Here is a 22,202-nt window from a genome sequence, read left to right on the forward strand (position 1 = left end):
TTTAGGGAACATGGAAGCAGAAGAAGAAGCAAGTTTTGTTAACAAGAGAACTGGTTTTGGTCTGTAGTGATGCTGTCGGGAAGTCAAGCCCCACTTTTCACAGGGAGAACCCCCGAGCTTTGCAGTGATGTCACACAGTCTTCCCATCTGGACAGGTAGAGGTGGTACGTGGCCGGTGGAGGTCCAACGGCAAGAGGAAGCTGGTCCCGGTGTGACGGTGGGAGGCAGTAGTTCTTCTATTGAAGGTTTGTAGGTTTGTATTTCAGGAGGTCCTCTTCAAAACGTTACCTGCACAGTCAATCACCAGACTCTTCCTGAAGAGCTAAACTAACCACATCCGTCAAACTTTCCTCTCCTTTGGGAAGCTGAAGAATGACACAGCTGTTGGAGTTTTGGATCTGTTTACACAATTAATTGCAACGCCCTGAATCATTTCACCCTCATAATATCTGTATTTATTTACTGCCTTCTTTAAGTTCCTGCGTTTGGCACTCAATACGTCACACTTCAGAGTGATCACAGAAAATGCAAAAGAGACCCTAATAATGTTTGAGGTCTTTGATTATTAATTTTAAATAAGTATAATTTTTTAAAAAACTTGGGAGACTCTGAAAACAAGGGCCTTTTTACCACTTTCTTTTGATTTATGTTAGCGTCAAAACACTTTTCATTTGACCTTTAACTCCTCACCAGCTTTAACATATGAGCTCAAAAACAGACAGCTGTGCCCCTGAAACGCCCCTGTTTGTGTGCTTGTGTGTGTTCGCTGCTGATTATGCAAATAATCATTAGACAATTGAACCAGGAAGTTTTGGGTAAGAAAAAAAAAAAAAAAAAATCCCCCGGCCAGTTCCTCTAAGTTCCTCATTCTGTCAGACCGTGTGTGTCAGAGCTCTGGTGAACAGCACAAAGAGCGTATCTGGGGACTAACGAAAACCTTTGTACAAGCTGGAAAAACTGCTTCCTTCGCTGAGGATCTGTACTTTGAGAGGTAAGCGCTGATGGATGTTAGGCGTGTCTGAAATCAGAACTCAATGAAAACACACACAACTTCAAGTAGGATTAAAATCATTGCATGTGAGAGTGAGATTTGTAGAAAAAGCATAGGCTGATTTAGTGGGTCTACATGCTTTGATACAAAGGTGATTTATCTGCATTTATAGTGTTTTTTTTAGTTAGTTTTCTTCTAAAATTTGTTGGGTTTGAACAGCTTTAAGCGTCACTTTTTAAATTCAAGTGTAGACTTGCTCATAAATGGTTATCTTTTCTGCCTCCCTTTTTTTTTTGTTTTTTTTACAGCGATGATGTTTTCGCCTGTGTTGGTGTTTGGTCATTTGTATCAGATAAATATTCACTGACCAGACGAATCACTCGTGAATCACTGAACAGATTTTAATGAAACTTGCAGAAAGTAATCACTGGGTTGACATCTACAACTCATTGGCTTTTAAAGTCACTCCCAATTCAAAGAAATCTTAGCAAACGGAAAAAATGGCCACAAATCAGTCAGTTTTACAGATGCTGAGCTACAATTGGTCGTAGCTAAGACTGTCCCCCAACTTATACTCTGAGTGCTAACTGATCAAACTGTGTTTAAAACTTTGTTACGGACCAATTTTAATAAACTCTCAAGGAGTAATTATTGGCTGTACATCTATAACTTATTACTTTTTGGAGTCTAGCCAGAACAAGATGGTTGTCACAGCTAATTGATCTTAGCCGACACAAAAATGGCCATACCTCAGTGCATACTGAGCTAAAATTTGGTGTGGTAGTAGCTGAGAGTCATCTATAACACGTACTCTAAGCTCTAACATATCATGCGAGATATCACATGAGAATGTGCATGATGTTCTTTTCAGGGTTTATCTATAATGGCTATCACTCTTTCTTTTCTCAACGCAAAACTGTGGGATGAAAGGCGGCAGGCAATATGCGTTCCTTTGAGGACGGCTAGGCTGTTAATCTTGCTCATGTTTGACTCTTTTTTTTATTGCTAAAGGGACTTTGAGTGTTGGTCAAACAACACAGTTGGCAGCTCAGACCCTCTGTTGACTGAAACACACCACAAGACGCTGCTGCAGAAAAGTGTTTCAGTTCATGACGAGCAAGACTCACACAAGACTCAACTATTCCTCATGTTTACTGCTTTAGTACGTCATCAAAATGCCAAGACTATGATAGGAACTATGGAAAATACCTCCCTTCTTTTTGTTCTGTAGCAGCTGGGAATGACTTTGGCTTTAAATTGAAACTATACGAACAAAACTGTATCTAGTTGTAGAAATCCAAAATTGGAGAATAGAAAATGCTTTCAGGGTATTATAATTGTAATTTTAAACTGTCTTAGTTTGCCTGTGTTTATTGTTTCAACCCAATTCAAGATGGCCGCCACAGTTAACCAACACTAGCCAACACAAAACCGGCTATAACTCAGCCAGTTTTACAGATATTGAGCTACAATTTGGCGTGGTAGTAGCTGAGAGGGAGCCCCAATTTATACTTTGAGCGCTAACTGATCAACACAAGATCTGTGCATTAAACTACTGGAATCAACTCTGTCTGTCTGTTAGCAAAATATTGTATGAACCACTGAACAGATTTAAATGAAACTCACAGAAACTGATCACTGGGTTGACATCTACAACTGACTGATCTTTGGAGTCAACACAGTTCAAGATGGCTGCCACAGCTACTCAATATTAGCCGACACGAAGATGACTATAACTCAGTCAGTTTCACAAATACTGAGCTAAAATTTGAACCATGCAAGGCCTTGTAATATTGCATGAAACTGGCATTATGCTATTGTCGGGGTTTACCCAAAATGGCTACAACTTCAGCTTTCCCAATATAAGATGAGAAATCTCAACATTTAAAATTCTGGCATTCAAGGAATGCTAGGTCTTCAATTGTTCATTTTTTGTTTAAATGTGTTATTATTACATTTAATAAAGGTGCTTGCAGAAATATCATGCTTCCACCCCTTTTTAAATTCTCACAGTTGTTTCCCTAATTTTACCAGCTACAAACTAAAACAGCAGCACTGATGCACGTGAGTGGGCGGAGCCTGTTTCTGCAGTGGAGCTGAACAGAACAGCTTTTTGATGGCTGACGGGGGGTGGTTGGCTCCACAGCTCCTGTTTTTACAGGAAACATGTAAATGTGCTGAAGCAAACACCCCTGGTTGCTTATTCTCATGAGGGTTTTAAAGGTGGTGTGTCTGACGTTACAGCCTTACAGTGATAGCTCAGACCTTTTAAAGTGGGGTCAGATTTCTGACTCAAAAAGTCAAAAATTCTTGACCCACTCTGACCTCCAAATCCAATATGGCTACCTACCGCGTGATAGGTTGTGATGGCTGTAGGTATAAACTGTTTATTGGTTTATATCTCAGCGATGCAGTCACACAACTAATGCTGTTTAACCATTATTAAGGAACACGTTTCTACAGTGTTAGAGAAAGCCATTGTTATTATCTTCTTTTACTAACGGTAGCAAATACTGGATTTCTGACTTAAAACTGGAATGTAGTTAAGTCAGGTCTGGTGTTATTCCCAGATCACAGTTCAGACTTCCAAAGTAAATAAAAAAACAGCCTTTCTGACAGGTTTGACTAGCTAAAGGCTAGTCTGAGCGTGGCCAAGACTAAATCAAATTTTTTTCTACAACTCAGTTCTCAAAACCTTCTTTTTGAAAACACTATTTTGTAAAAACTTTAGCGTTGAATTAGACAGTTATTCAGGCAGAAATAGTATAATAACTCTGCAGGAATTGATTTAAAGCTCCACTGGAAGTGCTACAGCTAGCTGCTGTTGTTGCTATTTGTGCTTGCAAATTAAGGTGTTTAATCTACGACAGGGAAGATAATAATGGCTCATAACCCTCTTATTTGTACTGTATTTGAAATGATTACTTTAGGGCATCTGATTGGTCACCATGTCGCAGCAGTGTTTTCCGTATGCTAAAACAGAGCATCTGATTTTGATGAATTGCTCCTGACATTTTGCTATCAGAAGCCACAAGATGAAATGATGTTTGACAGAAGAAAATAAAAAAACAAAAAAAAATCAGCACAAACTTACATGTATCCAGCTACAATCACGTGAGCACAATTAGACAGCATCATATCAGTGTTACTGTGGACGTGTCAGAATATGATACTTCTTGTTTTTTTTGCTAGAAGCTAAAACATACAGGACGTTTTATTGTTTACAGTTTTACAACAGCTTGTATAGTCTTTATTGATGATTATTTATGGCAATTCACAAGTTTCTTCCTTCATTTTCTAATTGAACTTAGTGTAGCTTGTCTTCTTTATACTCAAGGTGAGCTAAACGTGAAAAAGCACACGTTGGTTTTCCTCTGTGCTTTATGCTTTAGCTTCCTGGAAAACACACAAAATGCTTCTCTACTTGAATAAACCAGTGTTGATTTATAATTAAAATGTTCATTTCCAATGCATCAACGTTACAACTAAGTTTCTTAGTTCTGCATCATGCTGTATTGTTCTACAGTCTTAGTTCATTAAGACCATACAGGTTTTTGACCACTCCACTCTCATATTAACATCAATGGTGTTGATAGTGATCTTAGTCCACTTTCTCTCACTGAAGGAAACAGAACCATTTCCTGGATTTAGCGTCTGCACTGTCGAGGCCATCCTTATCACATTTCCTCATAGCATTGTCAAATTGGCTGGTAAAGGAGCTGCACCCGACATCTGTAACGGTTTACAACATAAACAGAATATTCTCACAGCACACACGGGCCAGCTTCGGTTCAAACGCTCATCTGATTACGTTTCAAACTACACATCGACCTCTAATAACCAACTCCAGCATTGTCATCTCGCAGATTCCTGCCAAACAAATGCTCATGCCTTTAAAGAGCAGTTCTTTTACTTAATAACTACAGGTCAGGAGAGAAAATTCCTATTTTCTAGAAAACATAAACTAAGTTTTATTGCTGCCATAGAGCTAACCCAGAGGGTATATTCATGACCTGATCATAAACTGGAGGTGGGAAGTAGCATAAAAACAGAGTGGAAGCGAAGGCTGAGAAGTTCACCTCAACAGTCAAGCATTAAATTCAAAGCTCACTAAGAGCCTGTGTTACACAAAGTCTGTTAGGCTGACAGCATTCCTTCAAAATGTTAAACTAAGATCACCTTATGATGAGAAGAGATGGAGCTGCAGCCATTTTTGTAAAACCATATAAACAACATTATGCATAATCTCATGCAAAGAGGAAACATAATCCCTCCAGTGAGTTTCTCGGTCTGCCCTGTGGTCTCTTCCTAGTAGGACACACCTGAAAAATCTCCAAAGGGAGGCGTCCAGGAGGCATCCTAATCAGATGCCCAAACAACCTCAGCTGACTCCTTTCGCTGAGGAGGAGCAGCTCTACTCAGAGCTCCTCACCTCATCTCTAAGGCTGAGCCCAGCCACCCTACGAAGGAAGATCATTTCAGCTGCTTGTATCCAGGATCTCGTTCTTTCTGTCATGATCCAAACCTCATGACCACAGGTGAGGGTTGGAACATAGATGGAGCAGTAAATCCAGAGTTTTGCATTTCGACTCAACTCTTTCTTCCCCACAACTGATCAAAGCAACTTCCTCATTACTGCAGACGAGGCCCCGATCCTTCGATCCGTTGAGCCATCTCCCGCTCCATCCTACCATCACTAATGAATAAGACTCTCAGATACTTGAACTCCTTCATGTGAGGCAGAGACTCATTCCGGAGCATTCCATATCCGTAAACATGACTAAGCCATAACCATTTTTGTGTTGGTTGCAGTTAATTAGATATGGCAGACATGTTGAGTTGGGGTGACTTCAAAAATGAATAAGTTGTAGATGTACATCCAATGATCACTTTCTGAGTTTCATTAAAATCTGTGCAGTCGTTCATAAGATATATTACTTGCACAAGACAAACAAACACAGACACATGCAAAAACATTACTGCCGTTTCCCTTTTGGGCTTTAATAAGCTAATATGTTTCCTCATACTTTGTGCTTTTAACTTATTAACGATTTTATAACTTCATCCTATGACTGTATCAAAGAACCTAAACAATGATTAAACATCCATAAAACTGATCATAAAAAAACAAACAAAAATATTCGGTATGAATGTGAGATTTCCCTGAAAAATAACAACATACATATCACAAAAGTACAATAATTTTAGCTTGCAGTTTTGACCTGCGTCTCACCTTCCCCTCACTACTGATGTTTTCATATTAAACCTATTTTTCAAACTTCACTTTTCCAGAGATGTTCAGCAGGATCTCGCAACACTTCTTATTAGTAGCATCACATTTTTGCGCTTAATTGGTTTTTATTTTATTGCGATCTAAAAGCCAAATAGTTGGCTTGAGGTAAAATTTAAAAGGGAAAGGTTTCATCCTGTCCCCCTGGGGTCTTTTTCCAGTGGTTGTGATGAAAATAAAATAAAATAAAACCTGTGTTGATGACTGGCAACATGACGTGCGTTGTTACTCCCTTTTCAGATCAGGCGTTATGATTTCTTGTAAAAAAAATGATTTGGCCATCCACTTACAGAGAAGTGCTGGAAGTTTCAGAGTGAGAACTGCAGCGAGTTCAAAAAAAATGAGAAGCTGACGATAGCGTGGGTTTGGTTCCCTTAAGTTCTGTTGTCTGCCGCGTTAGCAAAATATTTGATGAACCACTAAAACCTTGTTACTTTTCATCATAAGATAGTTTTGCTGAGGTTTCTGGCATTGCAGGTGATGGATGATGGTTTGCCTTTATTGCACAAATGTTTTCAGCATCTTGAGTGTCACTCAGTTACATTTTTCTGATCTTTTAATTCAGCACGTTTCATCCTTAATTCCCAGCATTAATTCTATTTGTCACCATCTGAAATGAATTCAATAAATTCCTCTCTGACACACTAGCTGTTTGGACCATTCCTCATGCTTAAGCTTTATAATAACAAGGGATTTGAATCAGCTTTACTATATAAACGGCAGTCTGTGATTTTTACAGCACATGTAAATGTGCAAACAAGTGGAGTCAGTGAATGTATAAAGTACAGTGATCTTTTATTGTATTTTAATATGCCAAGAACCAAACAATGTGTTCTGATCTCTGTAATCGTGCTGGAATCGAAATAAAATTAATTATTAACAACCAAATAAGGAAATCCTGTGGCGATGTAATCAAAACAGACCACATTATAAAACGTACCCAAGTAAATACACTTGACTCCCAGTTTTAACATGTAGGCAAGACTAAACTAATAACCAAGTTTTTTTTTTTTTTTTTTATTTATTATTTGAACAAAAATGGGTTTTAAAGTTGTATAAAGATATGTAGCAAGCTGCTGCTTTCTTGTTAATAGGCTCAAATCCTCCACTGATCCTCCTTTCACCATTTTTTTTTTTTTTTTTTGGTTTTTTGCACAAATTTTAGTATCGCCATGATTTAGGCTCCAACACAGATGAGTTTATGTCTTTGAGCCTTCTCCAATTGGCCTGCACAGTTAGAGCACAATGGGGCAAAAATGCCCATCGCCTTCAAGGGATGCTGTTCTTTTTTTTTTTTTTAAATCTATAATTTCTTTCACGTGGTTTGCTGGACTTTCAGTCTGAAACTCAAGAAAAGCAACTAATTACAGATAAATTGTCCAGTTCTGTCAAAACCTTATTTTTGAAGACTGCAGCAGCTGTAAGAGAAGCTTGCAGGTTCTGGAGTTTTACTCTGACATTCGTTGAGGTATGTTCCCGAAGCGGATGCTGAGCTGCACGTGATGTCTGTTGGTGTTGGGACTTTGGCATCTTTTTGCCACTCTGCAGCTTGTACAAACACAGTCATAGAAGAAGTCAGAGTTCTCTCCATTGGATACTTTAGTGAAGGAGGTGAAACTGGTTGAGCCTGCCTTGAAATCCAAAATCCTATATGTGGCGTGCCCGCTATTGGGGATAAGCATTCTAGTCCCACCAAACTCTGTTTAGCCGTCTGCTGCAGGCACGCTGCTGCCGAGCTGTACCACCATTTCTTCAGAATTTACCATGAGGTTATTGGTCACTGAGCTGTGCAGACGTGTGTCAGCAGTGTTTACGTCAGGAGCCAAAAGGATGAAAAGGATGTGGTGTTGTGGGTTCTTACAGAGTTTTACCATGAAAAAGTAGTTGCACGAACTGTTTGTCAGAGAAAGAGTCATCTGTGAGCTGACAAAATTGTTGATCGCACGCTTTGGTTCTAGCGTTTTTCTTCAGCACACAAAAGTTCTAGTTGTGTTATTTTGAGGGGCAGGAGCTGAAAAGACACAGGTGTTTGGACTCAAGCTTGTTGTTTACGGCGTCTGTGAATGTGTAACAGACCAGCTCACTCTTCCTTTTTCTCACTTCCTCCTGCAGGCAGGATGGGCTGTCTGAAGTCCACGCTGAGCGGAGGTCTGGGGAGCGCCGTGAATGGGAAAATGCAACAGCAGTCCGCACAGTCCGACCAGGCACACTATGTCAAGGACCCGACCTCCAACACAAAGATCTGCAGAGTAAGAAAACGGAGCTAAAGAGAAGCAAATACTCCATGTGGATGTTTTCAGCCAAAACTAAAGAAGTAAAAATAAAGACAAAAAAGATGCACTGTAGATATACAGCAGGTCATACTTTGCTTTATTTTATGCCCTTTAAGTTGAACAAATGAAAGGTTGAGGATCAAAGCAGTCAAAAATTGTTGTTGCTTTATTTATTGCTGTATCAATTTTAAATAATAAATCAAAATCTGTGCAGTAAAGCATTTTCCATTCATAAGACAGTGACTCAGATTTTTCCTAACAGAGAACTTCCCTATAAAGATAAATGTCAGTGTTTGCTAAAATGAGCTCATCAGATTCTAAAAGAGTCATAGCTACAGTACTTTTAAAAAAATGAAATAAATGCAGATTGAGTTGCCATCTAACATGGATTTTGTTGTATTTTTGTAGACTAATACCCTGTTACCAGGTCAGGTGTTCCAAAAGATGGAAGGTAATCCACTATTTCTTCTTTTCTTTCTTCTGTGCATTTCTCTTTCCTTTGCTTACTTCATCTATCGAACGTGTTGAAGCTACACTCATTCTTACACTTGGGACAAAACAAACTGAAGCCTAAAGCCTGCTTTCTATAGGTCATTAACTCTGAGCCATTAGCCACAATGGCCATGAAAAAAAGGGAAGGAATTAACTGAGGTAGCAGCAGTAAAGAGTTTATGTCCTTTATTGAGTTAAACCTTCACAAAGAGCAATTTGAAGTAGTTACAAAGTGCCGTAACAGTGGAGAACGAAACAGAAAGTTCTTGTTTTTGTCAATTTTATCCCACAGAAAGGCTAAACTTGATAAAAGTAGGCCAAACTACATAACTGCAAACTAAAGTTGTAGTCATATTAGAAGTCTGTCTTTGTTTCAGTCTCGACCACACCTTTTTTACAGTCTACAAAGTACTCTTTGCAAATACTTCTGCAAACAAACCTTTGATACACCTCTAAATTGAAAGAAAGACTATGTTGATACAGAGATAAGCTTTCTAACACATGCTCTTTGTTTGACTCATTCTTCTGTCTTCATTGGTTATACTGGATTTGATAAAGTACACGACAAGTGAACAGATTTTAATGAAACGCTCAGCCAGTAATGGGACCCCAACTCAAATATTACAACACAATGGAGTCAAACATTTTACCCAACAGTAATATAAAACAAATAAGCAACAATACAGTCTTGAGCAATACTTGCAGTACATTTTAAAATTTCAGGCTCAGTGAGCTAAAGGGTGATTTCAGCGCACACGGTGTGCAGTAATGCATCAAAACACATTTCAAAACACTTCCCTCCCTCCACCATTTCAAACTACAGAGCTGAATGATTCACGAGTCAGAGCTAAGCTGGATAACAAGCACACAAAAAAACGCATCTGAAAATGGTCCAGTACAAGAATAGAAAATTAGTGGAAAAGCCGAAAAGCCTGGTGCTCAAAGAACTCAAGAAAGTCTGACTGCTTGGAAACAAAGCGTCAGAAATGAGGGGATGACTCAAGACTTTTGCACAGTATGGTATATAGCTCCATTTGATGTTCTCAGAAGTCTACAAAACACCTGTTTTTTCCCAGGCCTTATGTAAGTGTTAATGTTAGTAAGTATGTCAGCAAGTGCTCGTGTTTTATGTAGATACTGTACATCACTGCCAGCTGTAAACTAAATTGCCCCTTTGAGATCATCAAACAACTCTTGAACCTTGAACCTTCTTGTTGGCAGGAGCAGCCGAAATTGTTCCACATTTACTGTGTTTTATTTGAAGAACTGTCCTGCTGACACCTGGTGCTCACACCTGGCCTGGGTGATCCGACTTACGAGTGGACAGCGTTGCGTGGACAGCGTTGCGTGGACAGCGTTGCGTGAACGCAACGAGGACACGTTCAGAGCTGGTCTGGGACACCTTTTGCCCACATTTCACCAATCAGTGTGGATTAAAATGTGTCCTGGACCAGACAGACAGTCCACTGTGAGCATGTACGTTTTAAAGATGTTCTTCATTGGTTCAAAATAACTACCAACAGATTAAAAGTGTTAAATACATTTTCATCATGTAACCAGATTTTAGAAATCAACGTGAAAACCACTTGGCGTTCATTGACAATGCTGACAGATTTTGTGGTTGAAGAAAATTGTTAATGTAGCTTCTAACCATCTATGCAGCCTAACTTTATTTTCACAGTATTCTCACATAAATGCAGTTTTTTTATATAGTTTAATTTTGATACGAGTACCTCTCTTTAGTCTGTTTTTGTGGGTCTGTTACTTGCTTTGTTTAGCAATATAAAGCCAAGTTATGTTTGACGGTAGTAAGTGGTAAACTTGTGTATTTTGTCATCATTCACTTGTCAATGTTTTTCTTTTTTTTTCCCATCTTAGCAAACAATGGAGCTGATAAAATAGTGATCGGCCTTTACGCTTACGAAGCGTCGCATCCTAATGACTTAGGATTCAAGAAAGGAGAAAAGATGAAAGTCCTGGAAGAGTAAGTGACTCAGGTTAACGGTAAACTGATTTAAAAGTTTAATAATAGCTCATACCTTCTGTCATGTAGAGTAAAAGCAATCATAGTTACAGCTTGTGGTCCTAGTTTTTACGGTGAAATACCGCCAACCACAGCTGCTGGTATTTTATCATAAATTTCACAATTTAATGTTTAAAGCTTACTGAATAACGGAATGAAATGGAACTATTAATTTAGTTTCCAAATATATATTTAAAAAAAACAAGATGTAGGAGAATATGCAGACTCTTTGTTTGAGATTAAACTGTGTTTATGTTTATTTCTAGACACGGTGACTGGTGGAAAGCAAAGTCTCTGACATCCAGCAAAGAAGGACTGATCCCGTCCAATTATGTCGCCCAAGTTGACACCATGGAAACAGAAGAGTGTGTAGCTGCTCTCTGATAACTGGCATTATGTGGTGTTAAATTTTAAAATTAATGTTTTTTTGGGGGGGGGGTTTGTCTGTGAAACAGTAACTTCACTTGCTTGTGTTCTCATCTTTAAACCTTCGTCTCATTTTATCACAGGTGGTTTTTTAAAGACATCACACGAAAGGATGCGGAGAGGCAGCTCTTGGCACCTGGAAACAAACCCGGATCTTATCTTATCAGGGAAAGCGAGACGTCAAAAGGTACAAAAATCACAACAGTGCTTAGAGAAAAAGATGAACTCAGAAGCATGTATGTACACCCAAAGTATATTGTTTGAAACACGCCTAATTATTTGAAATTATCTATAATTTTTTTAACAGGAAACTTCTCACTGTCAATCAGAGACACTGATAACCAAAGGATGGATTCAGTGAAACATTATAAAATCAGGAAGCTGGACAATGGCGGCTACTACATCTCTCCCAAAATCTCCTTCCCCGACATCTGCAGCATGGTCAAATACTATCGCAGTGAGTATAGCTTTGGAACCGAAGAGAAAAACTTGTAATCGCATTTAACATGATCATCTCTGCAGAACGAGCAGAAGTTGGTAATGCAGTAAAAGCTGACATAACAACAAGAACTCCTTGTGCAGTGTCACTTGAAAAGACCTTAAATGTATGACTCTAAAGCTCTTTATAATTTCTAAAGCTTACAGTAAAGGGAACCAATTGTTCATTTTACACACGGTAAAGAAATTTACTTGCAAGTGAAAACAAATTTCCTATCTTAAGTCACTTATTGACTATCTTATCCATCCTAAACTTCATGAACACAGCTGTGCTAGCTTGTTAGCACGTTTTTTGTCAAAAACATTAAATGAAAGGTTTTATTTCACGATTAGTTATAAGTAGGGCTAGACATTTTAAGCAAAAAATATCTTCAGATTTGTTAGAAATGGTTGCTTTTCCATCTATGTGGCCCTATGATGGACTTGTGAGCTGTCCAGGGTGTACAATGAGCACTTACACAGGCACCAAGTGACCCTGAACAGAAAATTGGGCAAAGAAAATGGATGGATGGACCTTTTTTTACACAATATCCATCCCCCTTTGACCAACCACCACGGCTCCAAGCATACAATCAATGCTTCTCACAATATATGCTTATTTCATCATTTACTCATGCAAAGGTAAATAAAAAAGCACAAGTCTTAACACAACATCATCTGTTTAAAAGAAGCAAAAGCACTAATATCAGCTGTGGATTTATGATTTAAGACCTGCTTTACATTTATGCTTAAAAAGTGACACTGTCCATATGATTGGGACTTGCAGTGAATTTAAGTTTACTCAGAGCAAGTGCTGCAGCTGAAAACACATTTAATGAAACAGGCTTTAGGTATATAGACATAGGATACTGCTAATTCTGAACATTTGAAAATCACTGCCCATTCCCAGTTATAAGTATTTCTTGATGTACAACAGAAAGACACAATCATGGTTTCACCAAGCCGTTACTAAGATCCAGATCTTGGTAAAGCACATTTCGAATCAAAAGCATTGTATTATTGTGTTATAAAATACTTGTTACAAATACTGATTGCTAAAATGAAAGGATGCCTCTGTGTTTACTTCGCAGCCAAAGCAGACGGCCTGTGCCGGAAGCTGGAGCGTCCCTGCATAAAACCCAAAGCACAGAGGCCCTGGGATAAGGACGCTTGGGAAATTTCCAAAGACTCTATAAAGATGGTGAAGAAACTGGGAGCAGGGCAGTTTGGAGAAGTCTGGATGGGTGAGTACAGAGGAAAAAAAACTGATAATGCTGTCTTGTGTCTGACAGGTTGCAACAAAAGCTGACCGCCACAGTGTTGCATTTGCAGTTGCATTTATTATTTATTTGTATTTCTTTTTGCATTTTAATGTTGATCCCACTTTTGCCAGCAAGCAACCAGCTTGGGCACCAACATGGGTGCTGCCATGTTGGAATGGTAAACGGAAAAAGAAGCATCAGTGTAATTTACCCAAGGCTTCTCACCCAACCTTTACACTGGAATGAGAATATTTTTATCACAAGTCAGTGGTTTCAGTGTTTTCACTATGAAGTGTGACATTTTTTTTTTTCACTTTAGTCTCACTGGGCCTGCAAGCTGTGGTATGGGACATGTTGTTATAAGTAAATAATCACCTCAGCCTCAGTAGGTCTAGGCCATTTCCTGTTTGATCAGCTGCAAAACAAAATGCTTCTAAGTAGAGTTTTACTTTCTGTCTGGACACGATTCCACAAAAGCAAAAAAAGAAAAATGATAGGACATATCGTAGTTAAGGGCAAATGAACAGCCACAGTACAGGTGGAAACAAAAGCCAAAACAAAACAGATAAACACACTTCATTTTCATTTTAGCTGAAAAGACATCAATTGAACGTTTGAAAATGACACTTTGACTGGTCGTTTGAATCAGTTTGAATCTTTTATTTCAGATCCGTCTTTGGATTTCCCGTAAATTTAAAACTGCAGAAGTGAAGGAGACATTCAAGTTTCATTTCCCTGCTATTCCAAAAGAGGCTTCCTCCTCTTGTTGCCCCAAAAGTGTGTCTTTGGATCATTTCTCTAAAAAGAAATTGCCAAAAGAAATTGTCAGCACATTCCTCTGAGCCTAGAAGATTCTTATTCACGTGTAGATGAGTGTTTATGTCAGTGGAGGAGTCGTTTGAATCCGACGGTCGAATTGCGTTGGAAGTTTGAGGAAAAGCAGTAGAAACACACTCTTGTGGCGTTGAGTGAGCACGTATGCAGCAACAAGCTCCTCGCCATGTTCAAGCGCTCCAACAACAGCTATTGTGATTGATAGAAACACAAGGGAAGTACAAAATATGACAACTATAAAACCATCAAGGCTTTGAGGTTTGTGTCATCATTTTGGGTGGGTGCTACTCAGGGGAAGTTAAACTGGTTCCAGGAAGGAGTGTGAAAATGAAACATAAAAGTGACCTTTTTCAACAGTGTGAATAGAGTGACACGTATCGAACGGCCGCCGAAGGATTCCGACACAAGTTTAGTGTATTTGAGGAATTTATTTTCTTGAAATCTGTGACAAAATGGAATCATTTTGGTGCTAAAATAGAATTTGGAGCCCAAAGCTGGCTCAGCTCACCTGACTCTTTCTGCAGATGGTTTCTGTTCCGCCTTCTCTACTTTTCCTTTTGCAGCCTTCAAAATTACCCACAAAGCTGCCTTTCTTGTACATTACACAGCAACTTACCATGCAAGTCAATTTTCCTGACTCTGAGTTAATTTTCTGCAGTGGGTTGCATTTTTATTCCTATTATGGGTGAAAACGTTTAGTTTATTCTCTCTCAGCTGTATGTAAACACAACTTCAACTAGACTCTGACTCGGTCCATCCAGTAATTATTTCCTGAGAGTTGGATTAAAATCTGTCCAGCTCAAGAGATATTTTGCTAACAAACAAGCAGCGTTTATGCCTACAGTTAATGCCACTGTGCTAAGCGATGATCTTGTGCAATGTCTAGAGCTCGGAGTATGTGTTGAGGATGGCGCTCATCTACTACCACACCAAATTTTACCTCAATATCTGTAAAACTGACTGAGTTATAGATATTTTTGGGTTGGTGGCCATCTTGAATTGAGTTCCCTCCAAAGTTAATCAGTTGTTTACTTGCAGCTGGGTGTCTCTTGGCCAGATAAGTGCATAATTTCAGATATATTTGATCCAAAATGAACTCTGACCTCCAGTCAGCAGGACATTACATTGAAAGAGGAATTTGTCAGTCAGGCTGGCCTTCATGGAAATGTGGAAAATCTAGGAGAGGTTCATTTGTTAGTCATATTAATCTCTTTATTTATTTATTTATTTATTTATTTTCATTTCTTTCGGTCCACTTGCTCTGTTTTTTTTTTTTTTTTTTTTTTTACTTTTTACTGATAAAAAACTGACATCTAATTGGTTTATGGAGTTTGGTAACCAGATACTCAACATAGCTCCACACAACTCCAGTTTTAGCCCAAATTTACACATTAACACTGTATACTAGTCAAGCAGTGCTCCACCTAACCTACATACTGTTGTATATTACCTTGTGTGGCACCAAAACAAGGTTTTCGAACTCAAATAATATTACACAAGTTTTAAGACCGCATTCTGTGAGTTCAGATTGAGTTTCGGGACTAAAGCTGCCTCCAGACAAACACACACACTGCTAGCAAAATACTGGAAGCAGACTTTAATGTGGTTCCAATGGTAGATGTTTCATGATCATATTTCACAGTGCTGAGACACACCCCCACATGGAGAGAAGAAGACGCTATTTTGGATGCAGACAGGCCTATATTTAGTTTTTCAGAGTCATACACAGGTGTTCCAGCCCTCAACAGCCATCCTGCAGCTACTTCCTGTTATTTGCATTTCACACACTGCATTTTCACAACAAGGTTCCATAGTAAAAAAATAAATAAATAAATGGAACTGTAAGTAAGGTAGAGTACTAATATTAGAATCTGGAAACAGTTTGCAAAGTTTCAGAGTAAAAAAATACAAAGCTATGTAAAAATAAAATGGGTCTTGCTGTGACTGACTGGTAATGTTTCGCTCTGTGTCATTTTTTTCTCTTTTTTTTTGAACTCAGCTTACTACAACAACACCACTAAGGTAGCCGTGAAGACGCTGAAGCCCGGCACCATGACTGTGGAAGCTTTCTTGGAGGAGGCCAATGTGATGAAGACGCTGCACCACGACAAGCTGGTTCGGCTCTACGCTGTCATCACCAAGACGCAACCCATCTACATCATCACTGAATACATGGCAAATGGTACCTACACTCTTTGTCACTGATGATGATTTCATCATGGAGAAAATTTAAGTCATTGTAGCAGAATGTGGTTGGCTATACTAGTAGATATTCTAAAGATGAACACATTCCTTATAGAGACTGTTTGGATTTTTTTAAAGTGGGGTTATGTGGAGCTGGTTTTAGTAGTCAGTATCACACCTGCAGCAGACAGCAGTTTGAAACAATCTTAGTTTGGAGACTCGGGAAGAAGTTCTCACTGAAGAGTCAAGCTGAATGGGGCCACTTTCAAAGCCCTTTTTCAAACCATTTAAATCTTAAAGATGTGACGACAGTTCAAGCTAACTCTATTTTATTTCTTGTTACGCAGCCTTACTTTTCCATCAGATAGTTGTTCTGCCCTGTTAGGCCTTAAACACGCTTCTCTATGTCCTTGTCCACAAGCCTCTGAAACCTTACCCACACACACACACACACATTTTACGCACAGTTTATGGATCAGCAGCATCACAACATTCCACTTAGGCATCTCTGGTTTTCACTACAGCCTAATTAATAGCAATAATGTGTCCTTGTGGTCCATGAGAGTTGTACTACCTAAATGTGGATGGCAGCTAATCTTTTCAAAACAAGTGTCTTCTGGTTTGACACGGGTCGTCTTCATCCGCTAACAAAGAAGTGAAGATGATGAAATTTACATCAGACCAAATTTGCAGCTGAGCATACAAGAGAAAAGATGTGAAACCATGAATGTGGTCTTAAGCTAAATGTGTTTCATCTCACGTCTATAAAAAAAAAGGCCACAGGCAGGTATGATCTTCAGTGTGAGTAACCGATAGAGTTTGTCCATTTAATGCAAAATGATTGTAATGAGCTTTAAAAATAGTGTTTGCATGAAATGATAATAAATCTTTGTGATTGGAGTTGTTTTAAGGTGACAAAATTGTGCTTTGAATGTGGCCCCAGTTTAATCAGCTGTTAGTTTGACTCCCTCATGAGAACTCTTAATGATTCGCCAAACTGAGAGAGTTTAGGCTATCTACCGCAGGTGAGATACTGACAACTGATAACAACTCTACAGAGCTCCACTTTCAAAATCTGAACAATTCCTTTAAGAAATAAAGACTAAAACCACAACTAGGTGCTTTAGTGGAAAACAACTGGACTTCTTATCTTGGTTCCTTACTGAAAGTGAAAACACATCACGCGGGCGCACACAAAATCTAACACCTACTGGCCAAAATGTCATTTCCTGTGTTGTCTATTCTGTAGGAAGCCTCCTAGACTTCTTAAAAAGCGACCCAGGATGCAAACTGCAACTGCCCAAGCTCATTGATTTCTCAGCTCAGGTGACTTTTTTTTTTTTCTTCTGTATGTTTCTGATATTGGACTTTGCTTTTAACTCTCCTCATGTTCAAGAAACAGATGTTATATCACTGTTTATCACATTTTCCAACGGTTTCATGTTTTTTTGCTTTCCAGCTAACGTTACAAACTCATAATCAACAATCCACACTTATCTTCTTGTTCTATTTCAGATATCAGAGGGCATGGCGTACATAGAGAAGAAGAATTATATTCACAGGGACCTGAGGGCCGCAAATGTCCTTGTGTCTGAGAGTATGATGTGCAAAATAGCTGACTTTGGCTTGGCAAGAGTCATAGAGGATGACGAGTACTCCGCCAGAGAGGGTAAATGTTGAGAACGGGTGTGTGGGGTCATTTTTGTGTTGTGTAAGACTTGTTCCTGTCAATAATGAGCCACTTTCCTGGCTGCCTGTGTGATGCACTGAAAAAACAGAAAACAGAAAAACAGACAGCAACGTTGGGTGACAAGATAGACACTTTTGGTTTTAGGTTCAGTTGATGGGTATTATTACCACGATGACAGATGCTTCTGAAAGTCACAATTTGCACTTCACGTTCACGTTCAGGACTTTTGAAGTTGGGTTTTGTAGTAAGGTTATTGGCAATTCACATCTAACCTTGTGTAGATGGCTCTTCAGAAAACCTCAAGTTTCAGAAACAGAATTCAATTCTGAAAGGACTAAGACGCTGACGGCTGGTCTAAGCAGAGTATAACAAAAACAGTAACAATAACATTTCATGAGAATGTTGGGTTTTTTTAAAACATCTGGTCAGTTTCATATTACATGATGATATTCATTAAATTTTATGGTGTTTGCAAGTGCAAACTGTAGCAGGGGCAGCTAGCTTTAGCATTTTTGGTGTCATTTGGGAGCACTGCATGCAAGAATGTCCTGCCAAAATAACAGTGTAATTTGAATTTTACAGTTTTTAAACTATTTTTTGCCTGAACCACGATTCACTTTGGTCTTGGCTCTGCTCAGACTAGCCATTAACTCAGTTGTCAAGTCAGGACTAAACGGTATTTTTCCAAACTGAGTTCATTAGAAAAGTGCCGACAACAAGTGAGATAATAATTGTTCAACATTAGTTGTTTTATTACGCTAATAAAATTGTGACATTTTATCAGCATAGGTGCATTTGTTTTAAAACTCCAATGCATCTACATTAATAAAATGTCACATTTTGTGCTGCAGTTTAAGAATAAAGCAAACAAAACCAAACAAAAACACCTTGTTAACACTTTGTTGACTACTGTTGTGACATAGTGAAGTGGAGTAAGGATATAAAAAGGATTTATGAATCACTGAGTGAATAAGTGAAGAGGCCGCGTTAACAAGAAAGAAGGATCAAACATGTTTGGTACCACCGGGAATCTTACTGCCAACCAGCCAAACTGAGGCTTTTGGTGGCAAAAGAGTCTTTTAAAAGCCCAAAGGTCACTCAGCAGAGCCTCTGAGGTCTGCAGACAGGAGAAACTGCATGACGAATGAAAGTCTCAGCAGCACTTCAGCTATCAGGCTTTTGTGGTAGACCAGCTTGATGAAACCCACTGCAAGTAAAACACAAGACCCAGGGGTTTGCCAAAAGGTATTTAAAAACCTGACCTTTCTGAGTGGTTAGCAAAGCATACATGGGCTGAATTCACCATCTGAATGCATCTGTTCTGTAACAAAATGTATGCGTAACAAAACCTCTTTTTTTTTTACTTTGTCGGAATGGGTTCTCAAATCTATTTAGAGTTAATTTTATGACCAACTGAACAAATAAATGGTTGGATTTGTTTTAGAGGCAGACATATCAATTTTAGTGTCAAATGAAACGTGCCCAATCACTGATCTGGAACCAGGAAACACTGAAACTCCAGTGACAGAAATCCAAAAGTAAATTTGGTTATTTAAATAGAAAGTGAAAACTTCCATTACACACAGGACAGGTGATTCAGGTGTGTGGGACTATGTGGGCATATGGGTTAGTTATATGCATTAAGCTAAGTGTAAACATGACTTTTTTATGTACTTTTTTCCAGGTGCCAAATTTCCCATTAAGTGGACAGCTCCAGAAGCCATCAACTACGGCAGCTTCACCATTAAATCAGACATGTGGTCCTTTGGAGTCCTTCTTTACGAGATTGTCACGTATGGGAAAATTCCTTACCCAGGTAAAATACAGTCTTCTGCTTGGAGTTTAGAAAGCACTGATGAATTCATTAACTAAAATAAAAAAAGAGAAGTTAAACACCCAAAAGGAATGGTTCAGTTAAGATGTAATTTGTGAAACATGCAGACCAGTGATGGGTTTACAAAGAGCTGGCCCATTTAGAATGGGCACCAGAGGGCATAAGTGCTGGCATCATGAGTGCACCGATTGTGTTACTGGGCAGATGTCGAAACATCCAATAGTCTGTCAAAACAGTGAGTGAAGGTCACCAGACCCAATGGATGCCTCATAGACTCATAAGACAGCAGTAGCAGCATTTGATGGAGTTTGATAGGGGTCTCATTAGGGGTTTGTGTGAGGCTACGTGGTTGTATCGTGAAGTTGCTCGGCATATGAGGCCAACGTAGAACACACCAAGAGAGGATTGTTGTATTGTGTGCCAAGCATTACCGAACCAGGGTGCAGGGTGTCATTACAGTACCCCATGTCAACCCAAAACTGTCTTGACGACTGTCATCAGCTGTGCTAAGTGTTCATCGTTCCATTTGTAGGCAGTGATTAACACCAGAGCAGAGATGGCTGTGTTTGGAGTGATGCTGCGAGGCACGGACTGATGACAAGTCATGCTGTATGATGTTCAGCATTAAATCTTGCTTCTGCACCATAACAGATGACTATTGTGTCGGCAAATGGTGGCAACAAGGAGAGAGATTTCTGCCAATGTTGTGGGGAGACACACCAGTATCGTGGTGTGTGGAGCCATAGATTAGGACTTCAGGTCCTCTCTGGTAGTGATTCAGGGTGCTACACCCCACTCATATGGGAACATCGGTGAACCCATACAACCAAATCCATCATCCATTTAATCTCATATTGGAATCATTGCAGTACAGTATATGATTTGTATTTTCTTCAATATCTTTCTCTGCGATTTTGACTGAATGAACAGCCCATCAAGTACAAACAATATCATTATTTGTTATTTTTTGTAGTGTATTTTTGCTCCTTGAACCAACTGGTGTATTAATGATGCTGTTAAGCATTACGCTAATATTTACTGCCCTCTGCCGGTTAAATTTATTTCCTACACTGCGTGCACGTTCACTTCCATTTTTACAGCTCCATTAACCCTCTGACTCCACCTCTACACCTTAAGCTGTCCTAAATTCATTCACTCTGTGTGTCTCTGCGATTTTTCTTAAGGTATGACCAAAGGAGAGGTGATGTCTTCGATTCAGCGCGGCTACAGGATGCCCCAGCCTGACAACTGTCCCCAAGAGCTGTACGATATCATGATGTCCTGCTGGAAGCACAACCCCGAGGACAGACCCACCTTTGACTACATGCAGAGCGTCCTGGATGACTTCTACACCGCCACAGAGGCACAGTACCAACAGCAGCCATAGTGACGACAAGCCAGAAAGACATTTCACCCACGAAGACATTTTCACACTGGCTCCATGTCATGTTTAAAGCTACTCTACAGGAGTAGATTTCTCTGTATATGTGTACACTGACCCTTTTTTTATCTTACGCTCATAAAATCCAGTTTGCAAAGCTCGAAAGTCCTCCATCATGGATTTCTAAAATACCACCTGAAAACTCATGTTTGAGCTCATTCTCAAAATTTCTAAAATCCAACGAGAATCATACACAAAAGAGAAGAAAGCGCTGTAACCATATACCTTTGTATTTGAATCTTTTCACATTAGGACTTTTTACCTTTACTGGCTAGATAAAGTGAATTTAAAATTTCAATATATCTGTTGTAGAGTCTAAGCAAACACCAGCCATATGTTATACATTATTTGATTTCTTGGTGTTATTTAAATGAATGAGTTTCCTTCGGGGTGCAGATGTTTATGAAATTTAAGCCTTATTCCAAGCTGAAACCTCAAACTTTTTTGTCTTTATGAGTTGTTGTTTGCATTTCTAAAGAAAAGAAACTAATGTTTGCTGTACAGAAATGTGCATATGTTTACAGTTAACCGCTTCCCATTTCAGAAATAATTAATAAGCTGCTCTAACACTGAGGCTGCCACTTTCTCGAAGCATTTAAAATTAAACTAATGAGCTACTTCTTTTTGTCCACCAGAGGTTTGATCTCCTCTGGCTCCACTTCATATTGAAGTGCTTTACGACTCTTTGTTTTGCTTGTTTTGGGGGTTAAAAATATAGAAGCATTTGTCTTTATATTATCATTTCAGTAACCGTGTTTGCCTTTTACAATAAAATCTGTAATATCTTAGGAATGACTTGATTAACCATTGAAAGATGAAGATTTTTGGCAGAATGGAACCTGTTATTGAATAAACCGTTTGGAACAAATGAAATTTTTTTTCATTAAAAAGTGCTTTGGTATTTGAATAAAAACGTGTAAAATTTGTATGAACTAAGAGTAAAATTGGTATTTTGTTCTTGTGTTACCGTCCTTACATTAAGTGT

At 38.9% G+C, this 22,202-nt stretch overlaps 1 protein-coding gene across 2 annotated transcripts; it reads left to right on the forward strand.

The window, feature by feature from the left end:
- Positions 1-869: 869 nt before the first annotated feature.
- On the forward strand, positions 870-22,172 carry lyn (LYN proto-oncogene, Src family tyrosine kinase). Of its 2 annotated transcripts, XM_017420891.3 has the most exons (13): positions 870-991; positions 8,394-8,530; positions 8,963-9,005; positions 10,925-11,030; positions 11,336-11,434; positions 11,579-11,682; positions 11,803-11,952; positions 13,064-13,216; positions 16,068-16,250; positions 17,502-17,578; positions 17,768-17,921; positions 19,627-19,758; positions 20,961-22,172. In XM_017420891.3, exons 2-13 carry the CDS (start codon positions 8,399-8,401, stop codon positions 21,161-21,163), a joined length of 1,536 nt encoding a protein of 511 aa, XP_017276380.1. In that variant the 5' UTR covers positions 870-991; positions 8,394-8,398; the 3' UTR covers positions 21,164-22,172. The 2 variants fall into 2 exon arrangements, with proteins under 2 accessions (XP_017276380.1, XP_024862694.1); XM_025006926.2 differs by lacking the exon at positions 870-991 and having other exon boundaries at positions 6,497-8,530.
- The last annotated feature ends 30 nt before the right edge of the window (positions 22,173-22,202 follow it).

This window comes from Kryptolebias marmoratus, linkage group LG20 (genome assembly GCF_001649575.2).
Source record: "Kryptolebias marmoratus isolate JLee-2015 linkage group LG20, ASM164957v2, whole genome shotgun sequence".
NCBI lineage: Eukaryota > Metazoa > Chordata > Actinopteri > Cyprinodontiformes > Rivulidae > Kryptolebias > Kryptolebias marmoratus.

Bases quoted from the DNA above. Each gene is read 5' to 3' on its own strand.
- lyn (XM_025006926.2), top strand. From the start codon at position 8,345: ATGTGTAACAGACCAGCTCACTCTTCCTTTTTCTCACTTCCTCCTGCA. The intron at 9,006-10,924 runs GTAATCCACTAT...TTCCCATCTTAG, and splicing joins GGTGTTCCAAAAGATGGAAG to CAAACAATGGAGCTGATAAA. The intron at 19,759-20,960 runs GTAAAATACAGT...ATTTTTCTTAAG, and splicing joins TGGGAAAATTCCTTACCCAG to GTATGACCAAAGGAGAGGTG.